Raw genomic sequence first — 26,838 nt, 5'->3', positions numbered from 1 at the left:
AAATTATATGTATGTGTGTGTGCATACATGTACATGTGAATGAAGGTGCCTATAGAGACAAGAAGAGGGCCTGTGATCCCTGGAGCCACCATGTGGGTGCTGGGAATTGAACTTGGGTCCTCTCCAAGAGTAGTGAGTGCTCTCAGCTCAGCCCCTTACATAACTTGTGAACATAGCACAGCACGGTGAAACTATGGAGCTGAACATAGAGGGCTTGGGGGAGGGGGATCTGTAACCATAAATGTTTCAAAGTACTTGGGGACTTTTGGGCACTTACAAGCAATAGAAGAAGAGTGTACACTAGATGAGCCCTGCACCTGTGCAGTCATAACTTCAAGCAGAGGAGAGAAAAGAAAGCACTCACCGGCTGGTATGTGCTGTTAGCAATGACTCTATCAGAAGCAGAGACCACAGAAGAATTTGCTACTCAATGATGTTTACTGCTTTAATAGGTTAAGTCTACATCATTCCTTTTTAAAAACCCCTTTTTAACGGTTAGGGGATTTGAGGTGGAATTTTGTCTTGGCGCCTGTTCTGACCTCTAGTACTTTATGATGCACGCTGGTTTTTAAAGGCTGCTTCCAGCATTTGAAAAGTTACCTGTAAGTAGAAGCAACCTCAGTTCCCAGGACGGGGAAGCATAGCTATGACTTCGTCCCTTTTAAAGTTTCTGTGACTTAGGCATAATTTCTACTTTTCACAAAGAAATGTAGATCCAAAGGCATCTAAATTAGTTATCTGAGCTCGCTCGCTACTAACTGGCAAAGCCAGGGTTTGGACAATCTTCTAGAGGGATTGGACGTCTCTCTAGCTGCAGAAAGAGTTCACCAACTGTCTGTGTCTGGAGATAATCATGTCTGGAAGTCTCTCTGTTTCTAGGGTCGGTGAAACGCGGTCACAGCAAAGCAGAAACCATGATCACACAGTTGAGGGATGGGATTAGAAGAAGATGAGCAGATGTCTTTTAGTGGACTTCAAGGCTGGCCTCCGTGAATTTTTTTTTAAGTTTTGTACAAGTTTATTGTTGAGTCAGGGAAAAGTCTGGTGCTCTGAGGCATGTCTCTAATATTTGTAACTTACAAGCAAATGTAGCCCATTTCTTCATCTATGTGATCTGCGAATCTCGTGTCCCAGACATGAACACTGGTGACAAAATGCTCAGCTCCAGATTTCAGCAAGCACCAGAGGCTCATCTCTGCACGGCTTTGGAGGGGGGCCATAGTCACATTGACGTGGGCATAGGTGAAGTCTAAGCTATAAAATAGTTGCTTATCTGCCTAAAAAAAAAAAAAACATGTATGTAGAAGGGGGCTCTAAATCTGAGCTTAGTTGTGACAGCCACCACAACTTCTCTTCAGGTAAGCCATATCTTCCCTGGGAGAGCACACTGCCATTCCTGATTCCAGCCTCGTGACTGGCCTTCCTTCCTCTGCCTCTGACGAGTCACTTGCGTGAAGCCTAACCAGAAACTCATGCGATGGTTTGCTTCCCACTGACCGCTCGCTCCCTCTGCGTTGATTGGCATCTTTGGTTTTAATGACTTGGGAATCTTCTTCAGGTCTTTTAACTTGCTCCTCCCCTTTACAGGACTACCTGGGAGCTTGCATTGTTCTGACGGCCTCCATTGCATCCATCAGTGGCTCTTCCAACTCTGGACTAGTGGGCTTGGGCCTTCTGTATGCCCTCACGGTGGGTATCGATGGATGAAAATACCTTTCTTCCCACTCCATGCAATGCCAGGAGGGCTTTCCATAGAAGTGATCAAACCTCTTTCATGGACACTAGCGAAATCTGACATTTATAACAGGATGGCCTTTGCACATGGTAGTAGATTTGAGCCTAAAGCTAATGTTTTAGGACAGCTTGGAGTAATTACGTGTATTTGTGTGTGTCCATGTGTGCCTGTGCATGGGTACACACATGGATGCAGTGCTCACAGAGGTCAGAAAAGAATGTCAGATCCCCTAAAGCTCGGGAAGTAGGCAGTGGAGAACCACGCAACACGGGTGCAGTGGCTCTAACCCCAGTCCTCGGTGTCATATACTCTTAGCAGATGAACGAGCTCTCCATCCGTGTCTTTTCTCTTTGGGAGTGTGTAGCTAGTTTCTAAATCTTCCCAGGTCCCACAGGCATCCTGTTCCTGAGGTAGTTTGGGGTCCCTGCCTTGTGTTGTTTATGTCCCAACTGAGGCACTAAGGAGCATGGAAAGACACGAGATTAGCATACATGTGAATATTTGAGTTCTCCACTGTGTGGGGGAATAGGAGAACAGTTCATGGAGAGACACGGGAGGACTTTGAAGAACACACACCTTCTCTACAGTTGTCTCTCTCTGCCAGGGGACTGCTAGCCAGCAGTACTTATGGACCATGTGACAGACACTGTCCTGGTCCTTCTGTCTCCAATCATGCAGTGGTGGTGAGAATTGCCTGCTTACTTTAACTGTGACCGTTTTGTCACCTGATACAGATAACCAATTACCTGAATTGGGTTGTAAGGAACTTGGCCGACCTCGAAGTCCAGATGGGCGCAGTGAAGAAAGTGAACAGTTTCTTAACTATGGAGTCTGAGAACTATGAAGGCACCATGGGTACCGTGAACAAGCCTGCTCCTGACACTGGCATCTGCTTTGCTTAGTTACTATAATACCACGTGAACCCATCTCTTCTTGATTGACTCCCCCTTCCTTCCTTCCTTCCTTCCTTCCTTCCTTCTCATTTATTTACATATTTTTTGAGTTTGGGGTTCTGTCTATGTAGCCCAGGCTGGCCTTAAACTCAGATTCAACTGCCTCGGCCCCCTGAGTGCTGGGAGTATGGGTGCACACACCACACCCACTCTCATATTAACATTGAGTGGTGTCAGCAGCTGAGGATAAGCAAAATTTTAGTCTTGGACGCAAGTAGACTCTACTAGAAGCCATTTAGAGAGAATTGTAAATGTACTTATTACATTATCTTCCCTTTCTTCTGGCTTTACTGATTTAAATGCCAAGAACCGTGAAAGCAGCAACCAAGATTCTCAATTCTATTAGAGTAAAACTGCCAGGAAAGTTGGTGGGAGGCACAGTGGGGTCTTCATTAGATGGAAACTTCAATCAAATTTCATTTCTTTGCCTAAGCCGTTCAGTGGCTCTTTAGATAGAAAAGCACATGGTCCTGGTTATAGATGAGGCTTTGACTACTTGCCCAGGCCTGTTTCTCACTCACCCACACACTTCTTCCCTAAACAGGATAGTGTGGTCCATTTTCCTCTCATCTTTATTCTTCTCCTATACATATTTGAGATCAACTTCCTGAGCTTCATCTCAACAACTGCTTTTGCTTTAAGTCTCTTTGGATGACCCAGCTCTCCAACCTCTGTGTTCCCAGAGTGCTTTGCGTTTATGTCCCCATGCAGTTGTCCACTTAGAACCGCAGGTGCAGGCTTCTTGCCTGCCTCCCAAGTTCTATCTTCTGTCCTCAAATAACCGAAATGTTCACCTTATAAGCTCCGGTTGCTCGAGGATCCGCTTACATAGAAACCGTTCAGAAGTGAAATAGCATTGAATGCTGGGATGCTGAAGAGGTGGGATGACGGTAGTGCCCATCCCCCAGCCCCAGGTTCAACTTGTAGCACACAAGAATAGCAGAAGGAAGCTAAGGCAGGGTGGGTCAGGGTGAAGAATGGTCACAGTGCATTGTATATCTGCATGGAATTTTCCAGAGGCAACCTTGAAGGAAAGAAAATAACTCATAAAATTTTAAAATTCTCAATCAACATTGTTTACCCTGAATGTTATTTAGTTTGAAAAAAAAACTACCATAGTTTGATTCAGAACCACAATGAGTTTATGGAAAATTTTATATATATACACACACACACACACACACATATATATATATACATATATATATACACATATATATACATACAAATATGTATATACAAACATACACACATACTATATATATACATATACATATATATATACATATACATATATATATATAGTTAAAATTACTCCTGGAAATTGTTTGTGCATTTAAGTGTGTGTGTGTGTTCCTTTCTTCATTTCCCTTTGAACTACCGTTTGTCTCTTCTGCTTCTCCAAGATCCTTCTCAAGTCCCAGAGCATTGGCCACAGGAAGGTGAGATCAAGATTCACGATCTATGCGTCAGATATGAAAATAACCTGAAGCCCGTTCTGAAACATGTCAAGGCTTACATCAAGCCTGGGCAGAAGGTACGGGGTTCACACCATCCGACTGATTGTCTGCACAGATCTTTGATGGAGCCCCCATCACCACATGAATGGGACATCACCATGTCAGAGCCCGTCCAGGGTGTTCAGGCTTACAGTCCACACTGGCTGTGGGCAAAATTATCTGAAGAAAGAGAAGGGGAGAGGGAGGATCCCAACAGGATGCTGCATGCCTCCAAGTTATTCTGCCCTTCATTAGCCTCACGTCAAAAATCACAAAGGTCAAAAGTAAACAGGCATACTGTTTAACATTTCTGATTTCTGGCAGAGAGACATCTCCTTGGTGACTTTTGCCTTCATTCTAGATCTACTCTGAAAATGACTTTTTTATTCATATTTAAAAGGAAGGATTAAGTGAGGAAACATGGGCTCATTCTTATCACTGATTGTATGGAGGTCCAGCTATAACTTGGTGCTGAAGTGAAGATGGAGAACAGCACGGCCACACAGAAATAAAAATCAGAATGCAATCGTCAGGGGTTGAGCGGGACATTGCTTTGTCATATTCTTGAGATCTAAGAAGAGCTTTGTAGTGCGATCGTTTGAGCAGGCCTAAACTTTTCCCATGACACCTCGATAAAGCTAAACATGCCTCCGTCCCTTCCGTGCCTTCGCCTGAGTCTCCATCTCTGCTGTTCTTCTCAGGTGGGCATCTGTGGTCGCACCGGTAGTGGGAAGTCCTCTCTATCTCTGGCTTTCTTCAGAATGGTCGACATATTTGATGGTGAGTGACTAACTGAAATTTCGCCACCCAGGTGGCCTCTCATGGCTGAGCATGTAAAGGTCCTTGTCATCAACACCGGCAACCTGGACTCAGTCTCCAGACCTACAGACTGGAAGGACAGACTGACTCGTACAGGTTGTCCTCCAGCTTCCGTATGCACCCTGGTGTGTGAGTCTGAGCTTATATGCACACACACACACACACACACACACACACACACACACACACACACACATATGTATGTATATATACACATATTTGAACTATAGCAATCAGAATGGGGGTAGTAAATTCAGTAGCATAGTAAAACATCAACCTCTAGATTTGTTAGTGGTTCACTCATTCTATGCATGTCTTCAGCAGACTTTGTGTCTCTGAGCAGTTACATACTCCAAAGACAACTGACATTTAACAAAATTGAGGTTACTACAGAATTTGATTTTTTTTTTTTTATTATCTTGATCCTCAGGCATCTACAGAGGGGATCACAAGCCCTGAGAACCATAACTATCTTGATGCCTTTTAAGTAGCAGGAGTCTATTAGCATGCTAACAGACGATGGGCTGTTCAGAAGGAAACCCTTTAAGCTCATCTTCCTTGCCTCTTCTTGAACAAGCCCCTGCTTACTAAGTCAGTGGGCTTTAGTGTTCTGAGATCATCATACTTGCCCACAAGGAACTTTGTCTTTGCATAACAGGGAGGAGGAACTGAATCCATGAAGTAAAGGGGCCATGAAGAACGCATTGTCCCTGAGGCTGGAGAGGTGGCTCAGGGGTTAAGAGCACTGGCTGTTCTCCCAGAGGTGCTGAGTTCAATTCTCAGCAAACACATGGTATCTCACAACCATCTGTCCATCTGTGATGGGGTCCGATGCCCTCTTCTGGTGTGTCTGAAGACAGTGACAGCATACTCACATACATAAAATAAATAGACACATCTTTAAAAGAAAAAAAAGGATGCATAGTCCTGTAAGTCGGCCAATGGTATGGCACCCTTGATAAGATCTCGTGTCAGAATTTGCTTTCCTGTTTGTGGTGCTTTGTGCTATTCATTAGAGCTGTGGGTGACGGGCCAAAGGGTTTGTCTTCAGGAAACTCGTGTGTGTGGTAGGGCTAGACAGCAAAAACAACAACAACAACAGCATATACATATATACATATATATATATACATACATACATACATACATACATACACACACACATACAGAATGTCTAACTCCAACAAAACCCACAAAGCAAATTAAAACAGGAAAGAAGGGTAAAGGCATTCTAGAAGACAGAGGACCCAAAGGAGAACAGTGATCTTGGCTTTCATGGCCAAATACTGAATAATAACAGAACATTCCTTCTGGAAATAAAATATATCGGGAAGCAACATCTCACCAGAAATGTACGTTTTGTTAGAAACAGATGTTTCTGATGTTAAATGGGAAGCTCTGCATTCTCTATTTCAATCCAGAACTTGGAAAACAAATCTTTTATTAATTCATTCGTTGGTGGGACTGGGGATAGAGGCCAGGACCTCATGGCCAGGTGAAGGTGGGAGAGGGATACAATTTTAATTCTTTGATGAATGAAAAGGTCTCTCACGAGTTTGCTGCCTGTCTGTGGTGTCTGTTCTCTATAACAGGAAAGATAGTCATTGATGGAATAGACATTTCCAAGCTGCCCTTGCACACGCTCCGCTCTAGACTGTCCATCATTCTCCAGGACCCAATCCTGTTCAGCGGCTCTATCAGGTGAGTGGATTCGTGTGGCAACTTCCTAGAGAGGATCAAATATGGCGTGCTGCCCCACAACTAGAGTGGGAGCCCCTGGCGTTGGTGTGCCAGCCTAGACATGAGCGCTGAGCTCTCTGTTTGGTTCTATAAAGCTCACAGTGAGCGGCCACATTTTGAGGTATCCTGCGCCACAGACCCTGCTATATCAGTCCTGAGCTCAGCAGACACCGAGGACCCTCTCTGTCCGCCTCCCTGCCTTTTATTCTCCTGTCAAATCACTCGGACAAAGTGCTCTCTGTTCCTGCTTCGTGGTTTCCCATAAATCAGTAAAAACTACAAATATCTGGAGATATTTATTGTCTCAGTAGTTTCCTTCAATACTTTGTCTCATTAAATTCTCAGAAAAGGCTTTGCAGGAATATTGTTATCCCCATGTTACAAATGATAGTTTTGGAACTCAAAGCTGTTGTGGCTTTCCCAAGTTCTTATTCCAAGTGGTGGAATTGCTGTTTGAGAAATAGATTGTTTGAGTCCAAAGGCTGCACAGATTTTTTTCTACGAGAACATTGGGGAAGGGAGTGTGTGTGTGTGTGTGTGTGTGTGTGTGTGTGTGTACGCTTGTGTGTGTATGTGCATGCCTGTGCATGGCTTTTTTGTTTGTTTTGATTTTTGCTTCTCCCTCCCTCCCTCCCTCCCTCCCTCCCTCCCTCCCTCCCTTCCTCCTTTCTTCCCTCCTACCCCCTCTCTCCCTCTTCCCCCCCCCCTCTCTCTCTTCCCTCCCCTGTGGTCATCTGTTAGAGTTCTTTAATTAAAAGTTCTAGTGGTCCAACGTTAGACACAGAACTATAGGTGACTAAGGAATGGGGAGAGTGAGAAAAATGTCTTCCCCAGGGACGAACACATCAATTGCTTAATCCAATATGAAGTGGCTATCTCTGAAGACATACACACGCAAGTAACATTATGGGGACTGAGCAGGTTGGATTCATATAATGGTATTCATACCTATATATGCATATACACATACACACATACACACTCACACGCGTACAATAAAAAAATATACGTCATGAATTTGAGAGTCAGAAGGGGTACTTAGGAAGGTTTGAGGGAGGAAAAGGAAGGGGAGACATTATGTCATTATATTTTACTTTAAAATAAAAACATTTTTAAAAAGTTCTAGATGCATCAAGTTATTTGGCTGTACTCTTTCCACTTGTATCTCTGATACACTCCGAATACTTGTGTTGTGTGTTATACAGTCCCATATAGATCTGTGTGTTTAGCATCCATTCTCTGGGGATATCTACAAGACTGCATCCAGGTTCTGTGCTTGCTATGAACTGAGCCCTGTTCTGGGTATGGATTATATTGTCCTATGTTCACTATCGACTGATAAACAGAGGTGTTCCCTTACAGATTTAACTTGGATCCTGAATGCAAGTGCACAGACGACAGGCTCTGGGAGGCTCTGGAAATTGCTCAGTTGAAGAATATGGTCAAATCTCTGCCAGGAGGCCTAGGTACAGCTCAGGTTATTGGTTCCGTAGCACCACACGCTCCACGGGCCTCTAGCTCCATGCTCTGCTAGAATTGCATGATTCTAGTGCCAGTTTCCTTATTTTAAAATTTATTTTTCTTCATGTGTATGCATAACTATTCATCTGTACATGTAATGCATGCGTGGTACATGTAATGCATGCGTGCACTGCCCACAGAGGCCAGGAACCAGGCATCAGATTGGAGTTGTAAGCCACCATGTGTTCTGGGAACAAAACACAGGTCTTCTGCAAAGGCAGCCAATGCTCTTAACTGCTTGGCTATCTCTAAGCCCTCATCTCTGTTCATTTGTTTGTTTGTTTGTTTTAATAAAGCTACAGTAGTAATAAAAATACATAGATAAAAACAGACCAAGCCCTCATCCGCTGGGAAGTACAGATTAGCCTGGCTGATATATTACAAGGTGATGTAACAGAAAGAGAAGTAGTATTGTGGTTGGGACATTCTAACCCTGATTTGATCTTGAACAAGCCATTTGATCTTCGTAGGCCGTAGGTAGATATTACACAACTTTGTGGAAGAACTGGATTAAATAATTCAACAATTCCAAAGGTCTTCTGGTCTTGCTAATGGTTAGCAGTATTTCTTGGCTTGCTGTTAGGGCACACTTTCCCACATGTTGTCAAAAACAAGACGAGTCAGCATCATCCGTACTCTCTGAGGAGCCGTGCTAGCCACGCACATCTCATGTTCTTTTCTCCAACTTTGTTCTACTGCTAAATGCTACTTTCTATTGTCAATGAGTCTCTTGCTATCTTCCCTCAGACGCCACTGTCACCGAAGGTGGTGAGAACTTCAGCGTTGGACAGAGACAGCTGTTCTGCCTGGCCAGGGCCTTTGTTCGAAAGAGCAGCATACTCATTATGGATGAGGCCACGGCCTCCATCGACATGGCCACGGTGAGTTCACATCTCAGCTCTAAAAACCAATCAGCCGGAGGTGTGGCTGAAAACCGCAGTGTATTCTTCTGGCTAGGCTCCAAATCCTCAATGACCATGCGGCAAATGACTCCCAACAATGTCCTTGATCATCCAAAAGGATTTCTGTCACCAAGACTCACTTTTAATATGGTACAGTAGGACCTGAGATTCCCTGAGAAGATCAAAGTCAGCCTTCATACACTGGGATATTCAGGATGGTAGAACAGAAAGAGAAGTGAGATTGGGTATGGAATATTTCATTTCTTCTCAATCTCTACTAAGCACTACCTAAGTGTGGCCTTGGACAAGCCACTTGATCACTTAAACTCTCCTTAATATTTTCACTTGACATGAGTTCAAATTTCTAAAACTATTGAGTGGAAATGAGAAATGAGCACCAGACACCTTAAGGCAGATTTTCTTTTTGTCTTCTTACTAGTGAATGCTCACTACACACACACACACACACACACACACACACACACACACACACACACACACACAGAAGGAAGACAATGTGAAGTCATCATCCACTTTATGCATTGTAGAAAGAATCAATCAAGCAAATGAGCACAGTTTTAACCCAAGCAATTCATCGCACTTCTTTGTAGTGGAAATGTAGAAAATCTGTCAACAACTTTGCAATGTGTGACACTATAATAGACCAAGCTGATTGTGCCCTGCGATGAGCATTGTAGAGGATACAGAGACCCAAGGCACACTGTTGGTAAAAAATGAACAGTAGCACAACTGCTTTGGATTGGAATATGGGAGTTCCTCAAAAACTAAAAATGGGTCTGTCATGTGGACCCAGGAGCCAAATACTGGGTGTATATCAAAAGGAATCAGATTCTATAGTAGACAGGTCTAATTCCTGTCAGCAATGTTGACATTAATTCATACACCTAAGTGTGTGTGTAGACAGACAGATAAAGAGAATGTAGTGTGTAGAGATCAGGGAATGCCACACAGCCTTTAAGAAGGGAACCCCCTGTCACTGGTGACTGTGTAGTTGGAACTGTAAGTCACTGTTCTAAAAGAACAAGCCAGCCCTGGAAGACAATGCTGCATGGCCTTACAGAAGCTAAAAGAAGCAGAAAGGCTGTTATGAAGTTTGTGGGGGGCTGTGTGGGGAAGAGAAGAAAGGAAAGAAGGAAAGAAAGAAAGAAAGAAGGAAAGAGGGAAAATAGAGGCTGTTAGCAGAGGTCTCAGTCTGGAGAAATGAATTTTACTTATCTATACCAGATCCTTACTTTCTGATACATTTCAAGGTGTTATAATCTCAGAGCACAGCAATATGCTGTGCTCAGGAATAAGGCCACACATCAGGACTCCAAACTATGGAAAGTTCAGTCTTTTCAGTAGACCATGATAAGTAAGGCCATTCATCATCTATAGCGATTTGTATTTTTTAAGGTTACTAATGACTTAAACTAAGAGTGGGTTTCCCCATGTACTCATGGGAAAGGGCCAGAGACTTTACTGGTTGCTTGGTTCAGATTGGGTAAAGTTACACCCAAGTAAAACCATTTCAAGATTGTTAAGAACCAACTGTGTATGAAGATGCTAATGTACCTTCCTTGCTGGCCTGAAACTCACTGTCATGCCAGGCTCACCCCAAGCTTGCAATCCCCTGCATCTCTCTCTTCAGCACTAGGGATTACAGGTACACACCACTATGCCTGGCTTCTCAGTTCCCCTCTCCATTAAGACTAATCAAAGTATATTGCCAAGTTATATCACATCACATCTAACATTGTATATGGTTGGAAGTTCCTCCCATTTCAAAGATAACTGCTTCTCCATAGTATAGAAGAGAGGGAGTGAGAATCTGGGACTCAAGCAACCTAAGGGAGATACATAGGTGACCAAAGTTTCCTGTAGCAGATAGACTATTAACACTTTTCAAATGTAATGTCACTCATATTTTGTGATGTGAAGAAAGGTATATTTTTCATAAACGTTCAATATTGGTTAAGAAATATCCAAATTTTGGCATGAACCTCAGCTCTCTTTGTTTGCTAAGTCAAAGGTTAGCACCAGGGTTTGATAAGCCTCCACCGTGTGCAGCTTGTGGTCTAGTGAGAGCATGCATGCCCATGCTCCTGTGGTGCATTTTCCCCTTTGAGGCTCCTGGTAATAAATCTGTCCAGTAGATGGACCACTGAGTTTTCTTTTCCAGTTAGCATACAAAGTAATGGGTTCCTCATGACACTTTCTCTAGGATACAAGGTAACGGGTTCATCATGACACTTTGGCTAGGATACAAGGTAACGGCTTCATCATGACACTTTGGCTAGCATACAAAGTAATGAGTTCCTCATGACGCTTTCACTAGCATACTAAGTAACGGTTTCATTATGACACTTTCCCACCTGAATGTCACTGTGCTTTATTTTTATTCATCCCATCCCATGTGGCTTTTCTCTCCCCCCTTACTCTCCTCCTCCAAGTTAGACTTCCCTCTGCTTTCAAGGCACCTGTGTTCCATTACCGCCCCTCCCTGTCCCTTAAGATATCTGGGACTGCAGAGCTCAGTAGCACTTCAAGCTCTAGCACAGGACCTGAGCAGCTCAACCACCTGTAACTCCTGTTTCAGGTTTGGTGCCTGCTTCTGACTTCTGTGGGTTACCTGAGTGCACATGGCATGTATACACACAAGATTAAAATTGTTTAAAATAAATCTTTTAAAATAAAAGAAAGACATTTTCTTCCTCCATTCTCATGGTCTCCCTTTTACTTCAGACCACTGGCAATGAGCTACATTTTCTGTCAGCCTCCACAGAGGGCTTGGAGAGAGCATGCTCAGAAGGAGCTGAACAATGGCACTAATACCCTGGGGTAGCAAATGTTTTAGCAAGAGAAAGGCACTTTTTCAAGTAGGCACCTGAAAATTGAAACTTTTCTTTTCTCTTTTGGCAGGAAAACATTTTGCAGAAAGTAGTCATGACAGCCTTTGCGGATCGCACGGTTGTAACCATAGCTGTAAGTGACATGCATGGGGTGGGGTGGGGTGGGGTCGGGGCGGGTGTGGGGTCACTCATTCTTCTGTAGCGAGCTTCAAGTCTGAGAAGGTAAAACATACTTGTGTTGATTGTGTATTTCTTTCTTGTTTCACATTATATATATTTTCAATGACATCATCTGAAATATAAGGACACCAGCTGATCACATGCTAAGTGTCTGGGCTAATGTTTGGAAGGAACATTTCAGAAAGAACGCTCCTAAGTTCCATTACCAATTTAGCTAATATTCATGTATATTTTCCCTATTTCTATCATTTAAAGTAGAAGACAGTGGGAGACCTGACAGCCGGGGAAGGTGATATCCGTACATCCAATAGCAATCAGGTCCCTGAGTCAATTAGCCCCTTGTCGAATTTCTTGCTTGTAAGGGCATTAGTTTTCTGTCCCTTCCTCTTGATCTTTGTTATCATTGCCACCCACCGAAGACTCTATTTCGTGATACACTTGTCCATTCTTCCTGCTGATTCTCTTCTCTCTCCACCTCTCTCTCCTCCAGCACCGTGTCTCCTCTATTATGGATGCGGGCCTTGTTTTAGTCTTTTCTGAGGGTATTTTAGTGGAGTGCGATACTGGTCCAAACCTGCTCCAGCACAAGAATGGCCTCTTTTCTACTTTGGTGATGACCAACAAGTAGACCAGCAAGATCTGCTCCTCCAAGTGTCTCGTTCTCTGGTAGTTGTCATAGCAGAATCTGCTGAGTAAGGCAGAGAGGAGGCTTCGATTAGAGGGAGGGCTGGGGGAGGAACTAACCCCGGGTCTAACTGCACAAGTCAGCTCACCCAAGTGCTTGCATTGTGTGGCCTCTTATGTTTTCAAAGACAGCATTTAGGAAGCAAAACCAGGCTCACCTGTGGCCTAAGGACAAGTTAATCTGAGGCTGTTTTCTAGTCACCCTTAAAATTTCTGTGTGTTACCTGCCCAAAGATGGATTTCAGGGATTACTGAGTGTAACTGCGGAGAGCCCTGTGCTTTGAGGGACACTTGCTACTCTTGGAAGAAAGACCACTCTTTGAAGTGCATCTTTCTCAAGCTCCAGAAAGCGATTTCCCATGGGCCCCAGTTAAAGGAATTACCATTTTCTCTAAGCTCTGTGGTTCCTCCTTCCAGAAGGGGTGAGCTTCAGAACTTCATTGTCACCATGGTAAATGATTTAAGGAAGAGGCTAGAGAACCAGCTAACATGAAAAACACTTCTTGAATATGCTTCAAGAATTACCTTGCTAGAGACATGAAGGGCGGATACTTAGGGGAAGGAAGAATTCCCTGTTTCACCCCTTCATGATGTCGGACCCTTGCTAACCTGGGAGACCAAATTTCTGCCCTACTCTGCATGAAGCATGGTGGTGTTGAGCCCCATTTATGGCAAAGGTTACTTGATCATAAGTTATATCCTTAAGTGAAAGATTGCATTCTTTTACCTGGTTTCTAACCGTATTTAGGAATATTTAATGCAAGTCTTTTGTCCAGTCTTCTAGACCCTTAATGTCTAGGTCATTAAACTCCCAACATACTTGACACACCTAAAGCTTAGAGGGATGAGGTATGTCCGAGAGACTCTACAGAGGCCCGCCCTTCACAAGTGGCTCATCGACGATAGACCAGCACCACATTGTCATAAACTTCTTCTGGAACGATCCATGGCTCTGCTATGACATGTTCTCTTTCTCTGCCTAAAAATCCCCATTGCCTTGGTTAACTGCCACTGGGCGATATAAAATATCTTTTTAATACGCATTTTTCCAGCTTCCTAGGAATCATCACATACCAAACTAATTCCTGGTGTTTATTTATGGAAATGATTTATTCTTCACCCTTAATTGGGTTAACTTCTCTGGAGCATTTTGAAATTTTCTTAACACTGTCAAAACTGACCCCACGCTTTCTCAACAACAACAACAACAACAACAAAAAATAATGTGAATTAATGGGGTAAACACAAGCTACATCTATTTCTATTGGCTAAAATACTTCAATATTTATTTTAGTTTAGTAAACATAATTTTAGACTGTTATAGTAATGTTTATGAAACTGTCTTCAGAGATAGAAAGGCCAATTTCTTTTTTAAAGCACCATTGAAATAGTTACTGAAGAAATAGTATTTTTCAGAAGGGAAAGTGCATTGTTCTAAAACCATTTGCTCTGTTTATTTTTTTGAAGTGTGTGGGAGTACAAATGCCTCTGATCTTTTCTGAAAGATGGGCATTGCCCCTCAACTTCTGTCTAATTTCTAAAAATAGCTAAGTGTGATTACTGAGAACTTGAAAGTGGCTAGTAGGACTGGAGAGTCCCTCTCGGGTCCAAAACACACCGTGCATCTAAACAGCCAGGACAGAGGAATGGAAAAGTACTCATGAAGAGTTCTACCTTGGTTATACATCAAAATGCTAACACAGTGGGCAGATTGAGGCCACGTACACACACACACACACACACACACACACACACACACACACACACACACAAACATACACACACATACACACACAAACACACACAAACATACACACACAAACACACATACACACACATATACGTACACACACATACATACACACAAAAGTACACACACACATACACATACACAAACACACATACATACACACACAAACATACACACACAGACAAACATACACACCCTAACCCTAACCCTAACCCTAACCCTAACCCTAACCCTAACCCTAACCCTAACACACACATACATACACACACACAAACATACACACACAGACAAACATGCACACACATACATACACACACACAAACATACACACACACAAACACATGCACATACACACACACAAACACACACATAAACATACACACACACACACACACACACACACATCTGCTTTCAACTGTTTGTTGTTGTTTTAGTTTGGTCCTCTGCACTCTGTTAAACACTCAACGGGAAGAGCAACCACAATTGAATAGTTGATAGATCTCTTCGACAATCTGTAGAATCACATCCTGCAGACAATAGAAGTGTCGTTAAGGTCATTCTTTCTCACTAATAAATTTCTCACTGATAAGGCTTGTTGATACTTTTAAAACGTGTCTCCCAGTAACTTCATCTATCTGAACCCTAATTCTATCCATGATTAAGTAGTGGGAGGGGAAGCTGCAGCTGAAGAAAAATTTGAGAATTCACAAGTTCCTTATGTGGTACACTAGCATATGATGCATGCTTAATGAATGGCAGTTATTATATTATTATTGTTGTAATAACACCACAGCCCCTCTTCCAAGGGCGCCATAAGAGACTACAGGTCAATAACCCTGGAAAATGCCATGAGAGACTATAGGCCAATAACCCTGGATAATGCATTCAAATGCCAGAATACACTTCTCCAGATTTCCAGACCAGAGTCTCTCAGGGTCCTTCCCATTGTTAGTTAATCCGGGGACTTAGAGTGCTCACACATGAATTAACTGTAATCAAGAATAAGATAGAACCCAACTGCTTCACCCTGGCTCCCTTTGGCCTTTCATTGAGACAACGACTGATTGGTGTGTCTAGTTGTCAAGTTTCTGTGAAACAGTGACTAACGGCTACACTAAAATTAAGACAGATAAAACAAAACCCCTCCATGCTAGCTGAATTTTTAAAGTATATTAATTAATTAATTAATTAATTAATTAATTCAAGAAAATGGTAGGCCCAAGGTAAAAAGAAGCAACCGTGCATGACCAGTCTGAAATCATAGTCATTGTTTGGCCCCCCGTGAGCTCAAATTCATAACGGATGTCGATGTCTCTCGCGCTCCTGCAGCATCGGGTTCACACCATTCTGACTGCTGACCTGGTCATTGTGATGAAGAGAGGAAACATTTTGGAATACGACACCCCGGAAAGCCTCTTGGCCCAGGAGGATGGAGTGTTCGCCTCGTTCGTTCGTGCGGACATGTGACAGGATTACATCACAACAGCACCTGTGTCTCGATGCCTACCGTCGCCCACCAGAGGGATCCCCCAACTTTGCCTCGGAAGGGTGGCGCCGGAAACTTCGACAGACTTCTGTATGGAAAGTAGAGATTTCTGTTTCCTGTTTTGGTCTGAGGGACACTCCCTGTAGGTTCATCGTGGGTGTTGTACTGTGATCAGGCCACACTGGAAAGGTAGCCTATGCTAAAACATGCCAGCGACCTTAAGGGGTAAATCTGTCGATGTCTGTCAAGCACTGGAGCTGAAATGAGTCGTCTGTGCTACCACACTCTCATTAGGAAGACTAGCACTGCCCTGCTGTTGATGAAGAAAATTCATTTTCTAACAAAATACTCACGTTCATGATCCATAGGAGAGTCTTTTCTGTGCATTTAACATTGTTGATATTTTTTTTTAACTTTTCCCCTTTTAAATCATTTCCTGTCACCACGAAGCTATCATATTTAGTACCTCTATAAAGCCGACCCCTCACAAGAGAAAGATCATGAAAAGAGATTGAATATTTGAAAATATTATTTGTTTCCATTTGCCTCCATCCAATAAGGAGGAAGTTCAAGTTAGCTTCAGTCCTTCAGCAATGGGCCACCTAAACTAAGCTTTCTAGAGTTTAATTCTTTATCAGCCAAACAATGGCTCTGAACCCTGAAATGCTATATTATCTAGGGCCCAAAAGAATATAGATGAATGGCCTTATCTGTCACACACACAGACACACACACACACACACACACACACACATATACATACACATCTTCATGCCATATCTTGGCTGTATGCTAATCTTGGCATGTGCACATTCCTCGAAGGTTCCAGATATCCCCTACCCTACATCTCTGTGGGAAGATAGAAATAGTTCCCACTCTGAATCTACACAGGTAGCAAGTGTTTATTTTCACTTGGGCAAATTTCAGTGGCAGACATTGATGTCACACATGTGGCCATTGGTCCTGTTCTAATTTATAGAGTGTACCAGAAGTCTATATGATATTAGTGTCACATTTCATTTAACTGCCCATTAATAAAGCCAAACTGACTGAAGTTCACTTCCCTGTTATCCCAGCTTCCACAGTTTCTGTAACCTTTAACCATCAGATATAAGCACTGCTCAATTCCATATGAGGGTCTCCACAGAAAATAGATGCCCCATCCCCACCGTTCCTGTAGTCATATTGCGTTCTTTATTCTGTGTCAAGACTTATAGTTCTTGTGCATCGAGATATTTCAAGGTGCCTTTATGGATATAGAACGTAATATAAGAAAAACGTTCATAGAGATAGACAGAAACGGCCCAGGTTACTTAGCCTAATTAGTCACCTTTTCTTCCATATCAAAAACTTCATTAGAAAAAAATAATAGTATTATTTGCAGAAAGCTAGTAGGTCACAGCTATTAGCAATGAGTTCAACCTCAAAAGTACTTCATAAGAGAATCGACTAATCTACTAAAATATTGCTGGTGTGAGAAGGTTCTGCTGGGGCTGGATACCCATGACGTTTGTTGTCAGTCAGTGTCTCCTTCTCTCCTAGAAATGGCATTCATCTACAGAAGTAGCTCCCTCGCTGTAGCCCACTACGCCATCCTGTGCAAAAGTGACTTTCGTTTCCTCGAAACTTTTACTTACTTGATTTGCAAAAAACAAACAAACAAAAAAAAAACAAACAAACAAAACACCTACCAAACGAAGTCTGGTGACATCTCAGTCAGTCGATCAGGAATTGCGTTGTCTGGGTGACCTGCAATGACAGAAAGGAGCTTTTACTGTAGTTAAGACTGTAAGAAAAGAAAATCGCCTCCACAGAGTTAAATTTTACATCGATATAACCAAATCGAATTCACACAGATTGATCCTATCCTGTCTGTGAAAAGCAAGAAGTGCAGATGTGTTCATGATAAAATGACAGGGTTGTTGGGGTCGCCCTGTGTATAAGGATCGCTTTCCTCAAAGGTTGTGGCGCACACACCCTGCCACTACTCCTCATGACTCTTCTAGATGTAGGTTAGACACTGAAAGATCTTTCTAAGCATCTGGTGTGATCAGGACCTTATCTTGTCCATCTTCCTGTGCCCTTGGCACTAAAACAAGTGCATGGCTCCAAATAAATAAAGTGGTTTCTCCCCGGACTTCTTCTTTTATTTTTCTTTTAACTTCTCGTCATGTGGCTATAACTGTGGGCTCCTCTTGACTTCCTCTTTACTACGCTTATCCTATTTATTCTCAGTATATGGAATTCATTTATTATGCGCACTGTATGTTTTCTCTCTGTAGTACATGAGAGCTTATTGGCTTACCTTATATAATAAATTAACCCTTTGTTTACCCAATTGCAGTGAGTGACGTTCCTTCCACAGAGTTCCACTGCTAATCAGTCAACAACCGTGAATCAATATACTTGCCCACCTTTACGATTTCCAAATGTCATGTATGTGTCCTGTCACTTTTGTTAACAACCCCCATGTCTGTCTCCACTGAGGGGATCAACTCAAATGCCCTTAAACTACATGCCACCTATCAGCAGAGAAAACACCATCTAAAACTGCACCTGAAACTCAATTCAGTGATGGCAAATTATTGATTCCATTGATTTATTAAGTATCGGTAGGATTCACCTGGATGACACTCACCAAGGAAGAGATTTTTATACGTTTCTAGCAAGTGTCCCAGATGAAACCAATTGTACAATCGGCCAAGTTTGAGTTAAATCACCTCAGCCGGCTCCCACCACCCTCCCTCCTTGCTTCCTATTTAGCTGAGGCTGGTCTTGAACTCACGAGTGATCCTCTGGCCATGGCCTCCCAAGTGCTGGGTTTGCATGTGTGCAGCACCGTGCCTGGCTACACTGGTTTCTCTCAGCCACTGGTGTCACTTTACCCTGAATTACTCAGACACCCATGTCATGAGAGGCATTGTTTGGGTTCCTTGCTGATGCAATCTTGTCTTGGGTCTCATCTGAGAAGACAGCTGGAATGTTCAACACCATTTTCTTTGTCTCATCATTTAACCAGCAGTGGTGGTTCTAAGCAGGAATATTTTTTCATGAGAACGCAATGTGTGCTTTCCACATCTGAGTTAGCTGTTGAATCGTTTGTATAGGATTCTGCCAAGTTTGAGTACAAAATGTATACTTCCCGTGCCATATACCTTTCTGGATGTAAACAATGCTTGTATGTGTCTGTCCGGGGTGTGGGGAGTGTGTTGTGTGCATGTGTGTGTGTTGGAGGGGAGGGGTATTGCTGATGGTTTTTTAGCATTGAATGAGTGGAAGGGACATGATAGTGATTCTCTTTCCCACTGCCACATTTTTCTCCAACTGTCTTCATGTTCATATGTTGACATTTTCACATTCTGTGTTTACTATATGGTATTTAAGTTACTTTTTATTATATGCCCTGCAGCAAATTTCTACTGGCCAGTCACACTTCAGTCACCAAGACTCTGTTTCTCAAAGGGCAAGAGTCAGGAAAGGCATGTCAGTCTGTACTGGAATTAGGGGACATCAGGGCTCAGGAAGATTGATGACAGGGACAGATCTAGAGGTCAGTCTGGGAACAGGCCATTCAATCCATTTTATTGTCCCCCATGTGCATCATTTTTTCTGTTGCACAACCATCTCTGCTGCCTTTTTTGCCTTGCCCATAGACTTTATGACCAACTTCATGTGTTCTTTTACCTTCCATGCAGCCTTTATGAATGGTTTGACACAAAATTCTCTAGCATCCAGATGTATGGCCGTGCCTGTGTTTCAAGTTGTCTGTGTTTCAAGTTGCCCAAAGGGTCAGGCAAGTGAGTAGCCAGCTTCCTCTTGGTGTTCGTTCTGTGTGCCTAAGACAGTTTTGCTCTCTATCAGTTTAAGTCAAGGATTTGCCTCCGAGGTCAAAGCTTGTGGCCCGGTGGTACACGCAGATCAGAAGTAAAGCCTGGAATCGGGGTGGGGTGGATCAGTGGTTAAGATATCCAAGTTCAGTTCCCAACACCCATGTTGGATGACTCACCATGACCTATAATTACAGCGCCAAGGTCTGACTTCCTCTTCTGGCCCTGTACTCACATGTGAACATATGATTTCTTGCCACAAATGTGCATATTTAATTAAAAGTAAAATAAACGTCTTTTTTCAAGATGTAAATTTTTATGCTGAGGAGAAGTTAACACAAATTAGAGGTGACATGACAAGAAGTGATATCAGAAAAACCAAATCATAAGCAATTGTTTTAAGAAGGGGGTGATGCACTATCCTGGGCACTGGTGCATTGTGATGGACATTGATGCTCTGTGGTGGTCACTGAAGGACTGTGAAGGGCATCGATGCACTGTCAAGGTCACTGACGCACTGTGCTTGGCACTGATGCACTGCACTGAGCACTGGTGCACTACACTGGGCACTGGTGCACTGCATTGGGCATTGATGCACTGTCCTGGGAACTGGTGACTTTCACTGTGAACTGATGAATTTTGTCGCACACTGATGCACTCTCCTAGACATTTGTGCATTATACTGTCAAATGACTATCTTCGGGGTTGGGGATTTAGTTCAGTGGTAGAGCCCTTGCCTAGGAAGCGCAAGGCCCTGGGTTCGATCCCCAGCTCCGAAAAAAAAGAACCAAAAAAAAATGACTATCTTCATTTTTTTAGGGGGAGGGGTATTTAAGAATGGAAAATCTTTCTTGTTCTGCTTACCTCGTGATCAATCGGCTGACTGACAAAAACATTTACTCCAATGTCTCCCAGCCAACCTCAGCTATGACTGGAGGAAAAGTCCAAAGAAGGATGTGTTTTTCTTTGAAAACAAGAAATGAAAACAAAAATTTGCCATAAGGAATCTCCCCCAGATATTGCCTTTTAAGCCCATGTTTTACTTTCCCCCCATAAATGACTTTAATGCCGCACAGTCTACAAGAGACATCTCTCACAACGATTCAAGCAAGCAGCAACATGCACCTAGAGCTGTGTTCACCAGCCATGTTAGGGTTTTGGACCCACAGACTTTACATGTATTTCTCCCAGCAACCCTCAACCCACTCAAAAGTGCCAAACACGTAGCCCAAACCTTGCATGCCTGTGTCCTTGGCAGAGGAAAGAGGGAATGGTGGAAATGGGTGATGTGGATGATGATGGGACTGCCCTGTGGATTCCCACATCTAGGATGTAGTCAATGTGATAAAAGATTATATTGAGAACACAAGGCATCTAGGCCTTTATCCAGCCACGTAGGGGGAAAATTAGCAACCCTAATATTTCATGAGGAATTCTTGGCTTAAATGGTATTTTAATAAAGCTTAACTATGCTTGCCAATAAAACATCAGGATGAAATAATGATTTATGGTTTAAATATTATATAACCTCTGTAATGTCTGGTATCATCTCATGTCAAAAAACAGGAGAGAAGTAAAAGCATCAGGAGAAAGAACAGAAAAATAATATGACATCAGTTCACACATTAATAGGATACATATGATAAAACCGTCCCTTTGAAATTTTCCTACAGGGTTGTCACAGGCTGAGTGTGATGGGAGCCTTGCAAGTATGATCTAGTTTAAACTTGAAAAAATGCGAAGTAAAATTCTTTTTTTTTAAAGATTTATTTATTTCATGTGAGTACCGTGTTGCTGTCTTCAGACACACCAGAAGAGGGCATCAGATCCCATTACAGATGGTTGTGAGCCACCATGTGGTTGGTGGGATTTGAACTCAGGACCTCTGGAAGAGCAGTCAGAGCTCTTAACCACTGAGCCATCTCTCCAGCCCAGTAAAATTCTTTATCTCCCGTTATAATTGAGTGTCAGCGCACCTGAGAGGTGAGTTCAAGCAAGCTGACGTCCAGGCTGTGCTCCTAAGTGTGGGATTCACTGAAGACTAGGCTGGCGATTGAATGTCTCTTGAGAATAAGTATTTGTTGTGTATATGGTAAACAAAAAAAGAAGAACTATGTGACTATCTGGGATATTACTGACTAGGAACCGAAGGGGATTAGGAATCTGGGTTGTATAATACTCAACGTCCACCACTCAGTGCTGTCTTGCACTCATCCGGTAAGCCTGGGTTCCTGTGTCTTCATATGTGAAAAGCCAAACACAGACACATGACAAACCATTTCCATGCTGGACTGAGTTTTCTCACCACAAATGATAAAAACTGACTACATGATTACAAACCACACTCCTGAATGAAATATTAGTAATGAGACCTTAGGACAAATACCACATCATATTTTTTAAAAAATCACAAGATCTATTTTTCCTTTAAAAATAAATTGATATTCTAATTCTCCAATGGTGAAATCATATACTCAAGATGAGAGATTGTATAATTGCAACTCTAGAAAATGAATACCCCCGAGGTTTTGGTAAAAACACACAATATCAATGTGTTACAGTAACCTGTAGATCATGCATGGAATTGAAAAGAATAAAATATTATCACACATTCAAATTTAATTTGCTTGAGGAAATTAAAAACCTAGATTGATTTTGTTTTAAAAAGTGTGTTTTAATGCAATGTTTTTCAGACACACTAGTTCCACATCTAAAGTCACAGTGCTTGTGACAAAATGCACAAGAGCCGTGCACATTCAAGCCTGCCATGACACCACTGTTGAGGGGAAGAGCTGGGCACCCTCTTCCTACCCCTAGCTGGGATGGTATTTGGTAACTGGTAAATGCTGGAAGGACGAAAGTTAATTTTTTTTTTTTTTGGTTCTTTTTTTCGGAGCTGGGGACCAAACCCAGGGCCTTGCGCTTCCTAGGTAAGCGCTCTACCACTGAGCTAAATCCCCAGCCCCCGAAAGTTAATTTTCATCTACAATATAACTCATGGTAGGCCAGCTACAATACTAGATGACCACACACCCAAGAGTTTATAGGTAGCACTAACTGGATTCAATTGGCATTTTTTAAAAAGCAGAAAGAAAGAAAAAAGGGGGGATGGAAGGAAGGAAGGAAGGAAGGAAGGAAGAACAAAGGAAGTGGAAGAAAGAAGCAAAGAAAGAAAGGAAGGAAACAAAGAAACAAAGAAGAGAAAAAAGAAGATAGAGAAAGAAACAAATAAGGAAAGAAACAAAGAAGAAGAGAAGAAAAGAGACAAAGAAGGAAAAGAAGAAAGGAATAAGCAAAGAAAGAAAGAAAGAGAGAAAGAAAGAAAGAAAGAAGAAATGAGGACACAAAGTCGGAGGGCTATGGAATGGGGGTGTGGATCTCAGAGTTAGAGAAGAGAGGTGAATATGATCAAAATATCATGTATAAAATTTTCAAATAATAAAATATATATAAACAACTGAGAATATTAGCACAACACCTAACAAAAATAGTAATCAGTAAGGGGTTCTAAAGCGTGTGTGTTTGTTGATGAGTTTATAAAAATGTGCTCAACACGGTTCATCAGGAACATAAGCAGTAATAACTACCTTCCAAGAAAATGGGGAAGGTACCAGTGGAAGGAAAGGAAATGTCCCGGCCAATTTAGGACCCGGAAGAGTCTACCAAGGCTAAACATGTATTTATAGGATGCGATGTACAGTACATCCCCACTCTATGTGGGTTAGATAGTTGTGTAGACAGGCTCTTTTTTGGGTTGTTTATTTTTAGCTAATTGTATGTGTGTGTGCATGTGTGCATCCACACATATACACATGCACGGACACAAGTGCAGGTGCCCTTGGAGGCCAGAGGGGTGGGGTTAAGGGAGCAGAAGTTTCCTGACACAGGGGCTGGAAATCACATTTGGTCCTCTGGAGGAGCAGGAAGGTCTCGCCTAAGACAGGAGCTTTGGAAGAGCAAATGAAGCTAGGCGTGGTGGTGCACACTAATAATTCCTCAAGGACCTAAGCTCAGCCTGCTTACCAATGCTGCTTTATTCTAGAATAAATGCAAAAGAGTAAATTCATTTAAAATAAACAAGTAAAATCTTGGGAAGTAAAACAGAACGATTATAGTTTTGAAATCTGTGGATAGACTAAACAGGACTTAAGCCTAAACAATGCTTTCCAGTTCTTTCCGTTGGAAATGCACCCGGAACGCAGCATACAACAGACAGGAAATGTACAAGAACATCTAGAAGACACGGGATAAAATAAGGGGATCTTAAATGGGGTCTCATCAGGAAGTTCAAAGGGGCAACAGCCGGGGAGATGGCTGGGGAACAGGCAGGAAAGCCGGCTCCGTGGATGAAATGCTTGCCTCCCAAGGACCAGGACCTGAATCGGAGCACCAGAACCCACATTTACACCCACATAAAAAGTCTGAGATGACATAGACGCGGTAGTTCAGGGCTTTGATTTCAGCATACGGGAGGCAGAAGCAGGCAGCTCTCTGTCAGTCTGAAGTCGTGCCTGGGCTAACCGTGAATTCCAGGCCAATGGGGTTACAGGGGTAAGACCATGTCCAGAAACAAGATAACCAAGTCAGTGCTGGGGAGGTGAAGAGAAGTGAATCCGTGCGGTTCAGTGGCGGCCGGTTTAGCCGACTTGGCAAGTTCCAGTGAGAGATCTTAATCTCAAGAGAAGGTGGGCAACATCTGAAGAACAACATACAAGGTTCTTCTCTGGCTTCCTCATGCACACAACACACTTGCATACCCCCCCACACAAACACCCAACACAGAAGTAGGTGATGTCAACATTCTTGCAAACATTTAAAAGGTAGCTGGCTTTTCCAATCCACGAAGAAGAACTGTGAGTCTTCTGAAAGAGGAAAGACTGCATCCAAAGTCAGAGAGAGTCAATTAGAAGCCAGTCCAGTTTTGCTTAGGAAACGTCTTCCTTCAAAACCAATTGTTTACAAAACATAATTGAATACATTAAATAAAAGTTCACCATAAAAAGTGCAATTTATCTCAGGAGTGTAAAAATAGCTTGACATTTTAAATCTAGCAATTTAATTGACTGTTAAGTGGCCAAAAAAAAAAAAAGAGTCATTTAAACGTGCACATTTTGTAGAATTTAATCCACCCTCTATCAATGACTAAACACTAAAGAAGCATAAGACACACTATGTGGAAATACAAGGTTGTTGTTCTGAAAGATTTTACTGAAAATCACAAGGAGAAAGACCACACTAGTCACCTCTGTTGATATTTATCATTGGTTAGAACTAGTAGTAAATTGAAGGCAAAGAAAAACTAGAAACAGCAAATAAAGCTGGCTTTGTGAGAACCATGATTATTTTTGGTAATGCTGTCCTTAGATGCAGTGGTCACTTCTAAGCCCTTTGTATTTTACCAAACAGGAAACAGTGATGTTCAACGCCTCCACAGGAAGTGGCAGAATTGAGTTTTCAGCACGGTGCTAAGATCCGAACCCAGGGCCTCATGTTTGCTAGGCAGCTGCCCTACCACTGAGCTCCACTTCTAGCACCGTCCAATCACAAGTCTTTCTCCCTCTAAGGTGCTGTGAACTTGATCAGTACCTCATCTGCAACTTCCATATTCACTCGTTTATTTTACAAATAAGAGATGTCCTTGAAACGCATACAAATTTTCCGTGGGCTGGTAGACGTTATTCCTTTTGTTCTGACAGCAAATAAGATACGATATTTTAAGTTGGAAACAAATTTCAAATGTTTAATTCCAGTATGAACCTGTTTAGGAAAAAACAAAAAACAAAAAACAACTGACCCGACCCTATGAAAACTATTTTTGGCTCAGATAATCTTTACCTGAAGTAAGACCAAGGCTTTAATGATTGAAAAGAAACCCCTGACTTCCTCGGGCTTAAAACTAAAAACCCCTTTAAAATTTTCAAACTTTAAAAAGCAAACAGTTCCACTGTTAGGATTCCCACAAGGACACCAAGCTACTCATTCATAGCATAGATGTCAAGGACGTAGGTCAAACCCATACAGGCTCCCTGATCTCCTGGAGCCCCCATGAGTGCTAGCCAGTTGGTTCTGTGGGAATGTGTTCTCGTGGTGACCTTGATGTCTCTGTCTCCTCCAACCCCTCATCCCCCTCCTCTGCAGGACCCCCCCAAACTCCACCTAATGTTTGGCTGTGAGACTCTGCATCTGCACCCAACAATGGCTGGATGAAGTCTCTCTGGTCTCTTTGATGGTGATTCTGCTAGGCTCCTGTTCCAGAACATTCTGCAGGGAGGAAAAACTGTAGGAAGAAGGTTTTGTGGCTGAGTTGGTACCCCAATCCCTCCACTTGAGGCCTCACGTAGTTACAGAAGACGGTTGATTCAGGCTCTCTGTCCCCCCATTAATAGGAATCTTTGGTAGGGTCACTCGCATAGAGTCCGGGAAGTTTCCACTAGGTTCACGGGTGAACTCCACATCTGTCGGAGGTTAATCTCCAAAAAATATATAGATAAATCAGGAAGCAAGATATCAATAAAATGATCCAATTAAAAATGGGGACAGATCTAAAAAGAACTCTCAACAAAGAAATCTCGAATGGCTGAGGGACACTTAAGGAAATGTTCAACACCCTTAGCCACCAGGGAAATGAAAATCAAAGTGACTCTGAGATTACATCTTTCACCTACCTGTCAGACGGCTAACATCAAAACCAGAAGTGACGGCTCCTGCTGGCAAAGATGGCATTTTCTCCATATGACAGTTTCTCAGAAAATGGAGACTTGATGCGCCTCAAAACGCAGCTACACCACTCCTGGGCAGATACCCAAACAACGCCCCACCAGCCCACAAGGACACGTACTCCGCTATGTTCACGTCAGCTTTACTCGTCATAGCCCGAAACTGGGAACAGC

At 42.6% G+C, this 26,838-nt stretch overlaps 1 protein-coding gene across 13 annotated transcripts in view; it reads left to right on the top strand.

Annotated features, from left to right (window-relative positions):
• Positions 1-18,464, top strand: part of Abcc9 (ATP binding cassette subfamily C member 9) — a 123,887-nt gene extending 105,423 nt beyond the window's left edge. For 8 of the 13 annotated variants that reach the window (XM_087656153.1, XM_087656145.1, XM_087656150.1 and 5 more), the window contains 9 exons: positions 1,588-1,689; positions 2,470-2,590; positions 4,095-4,225; positions 4,889-4,967; positions 6,599-6,707; positions 8,109-8,212; positions 9,015-9,148; positions 12,092-12,154; positions 15,965-18,464. In XM_087656153.1, the coding sequence (XP_087512279.1) occupies positions 1,588-1,689; positions 2,470-2,590; positions 4,095-4,225; positions 4,889-4,967; positions 6,599-6,707; positions 8,109-8,212; positions 9,015-9,148; positions 12,092-12,154; positions 15,965-16,102 (981 nt within the window). In that variant the 3' untranslated portion in view covers positions 16,103-18,464. 13 annotated transcript variants of the gene reach the window in all.
• Positions 18,465-26,838: the final 8,374 nt, after the last annotated feature.

Source organism: Rattus norvegicus, chromosome 4 (genome assembly GCF_021556685.1).
Source record: "Rattus norvegicus strain SHRSP/BbbUtx chromosome 4, alternate assembly SHRSP_T2T, whole genome shotgun sequence".
Lineage (NCBI taxonomy): Eukaryota > Metazoa > Chordata > Mammalia > Rodentia > Muridae > Rattus > Rattus norvegicus.
The sequence above is the reverse complement of the archived record's forward strand: the minus strand, read 5'-3'. Positions and strand labels throughout refer to the sequence as shown.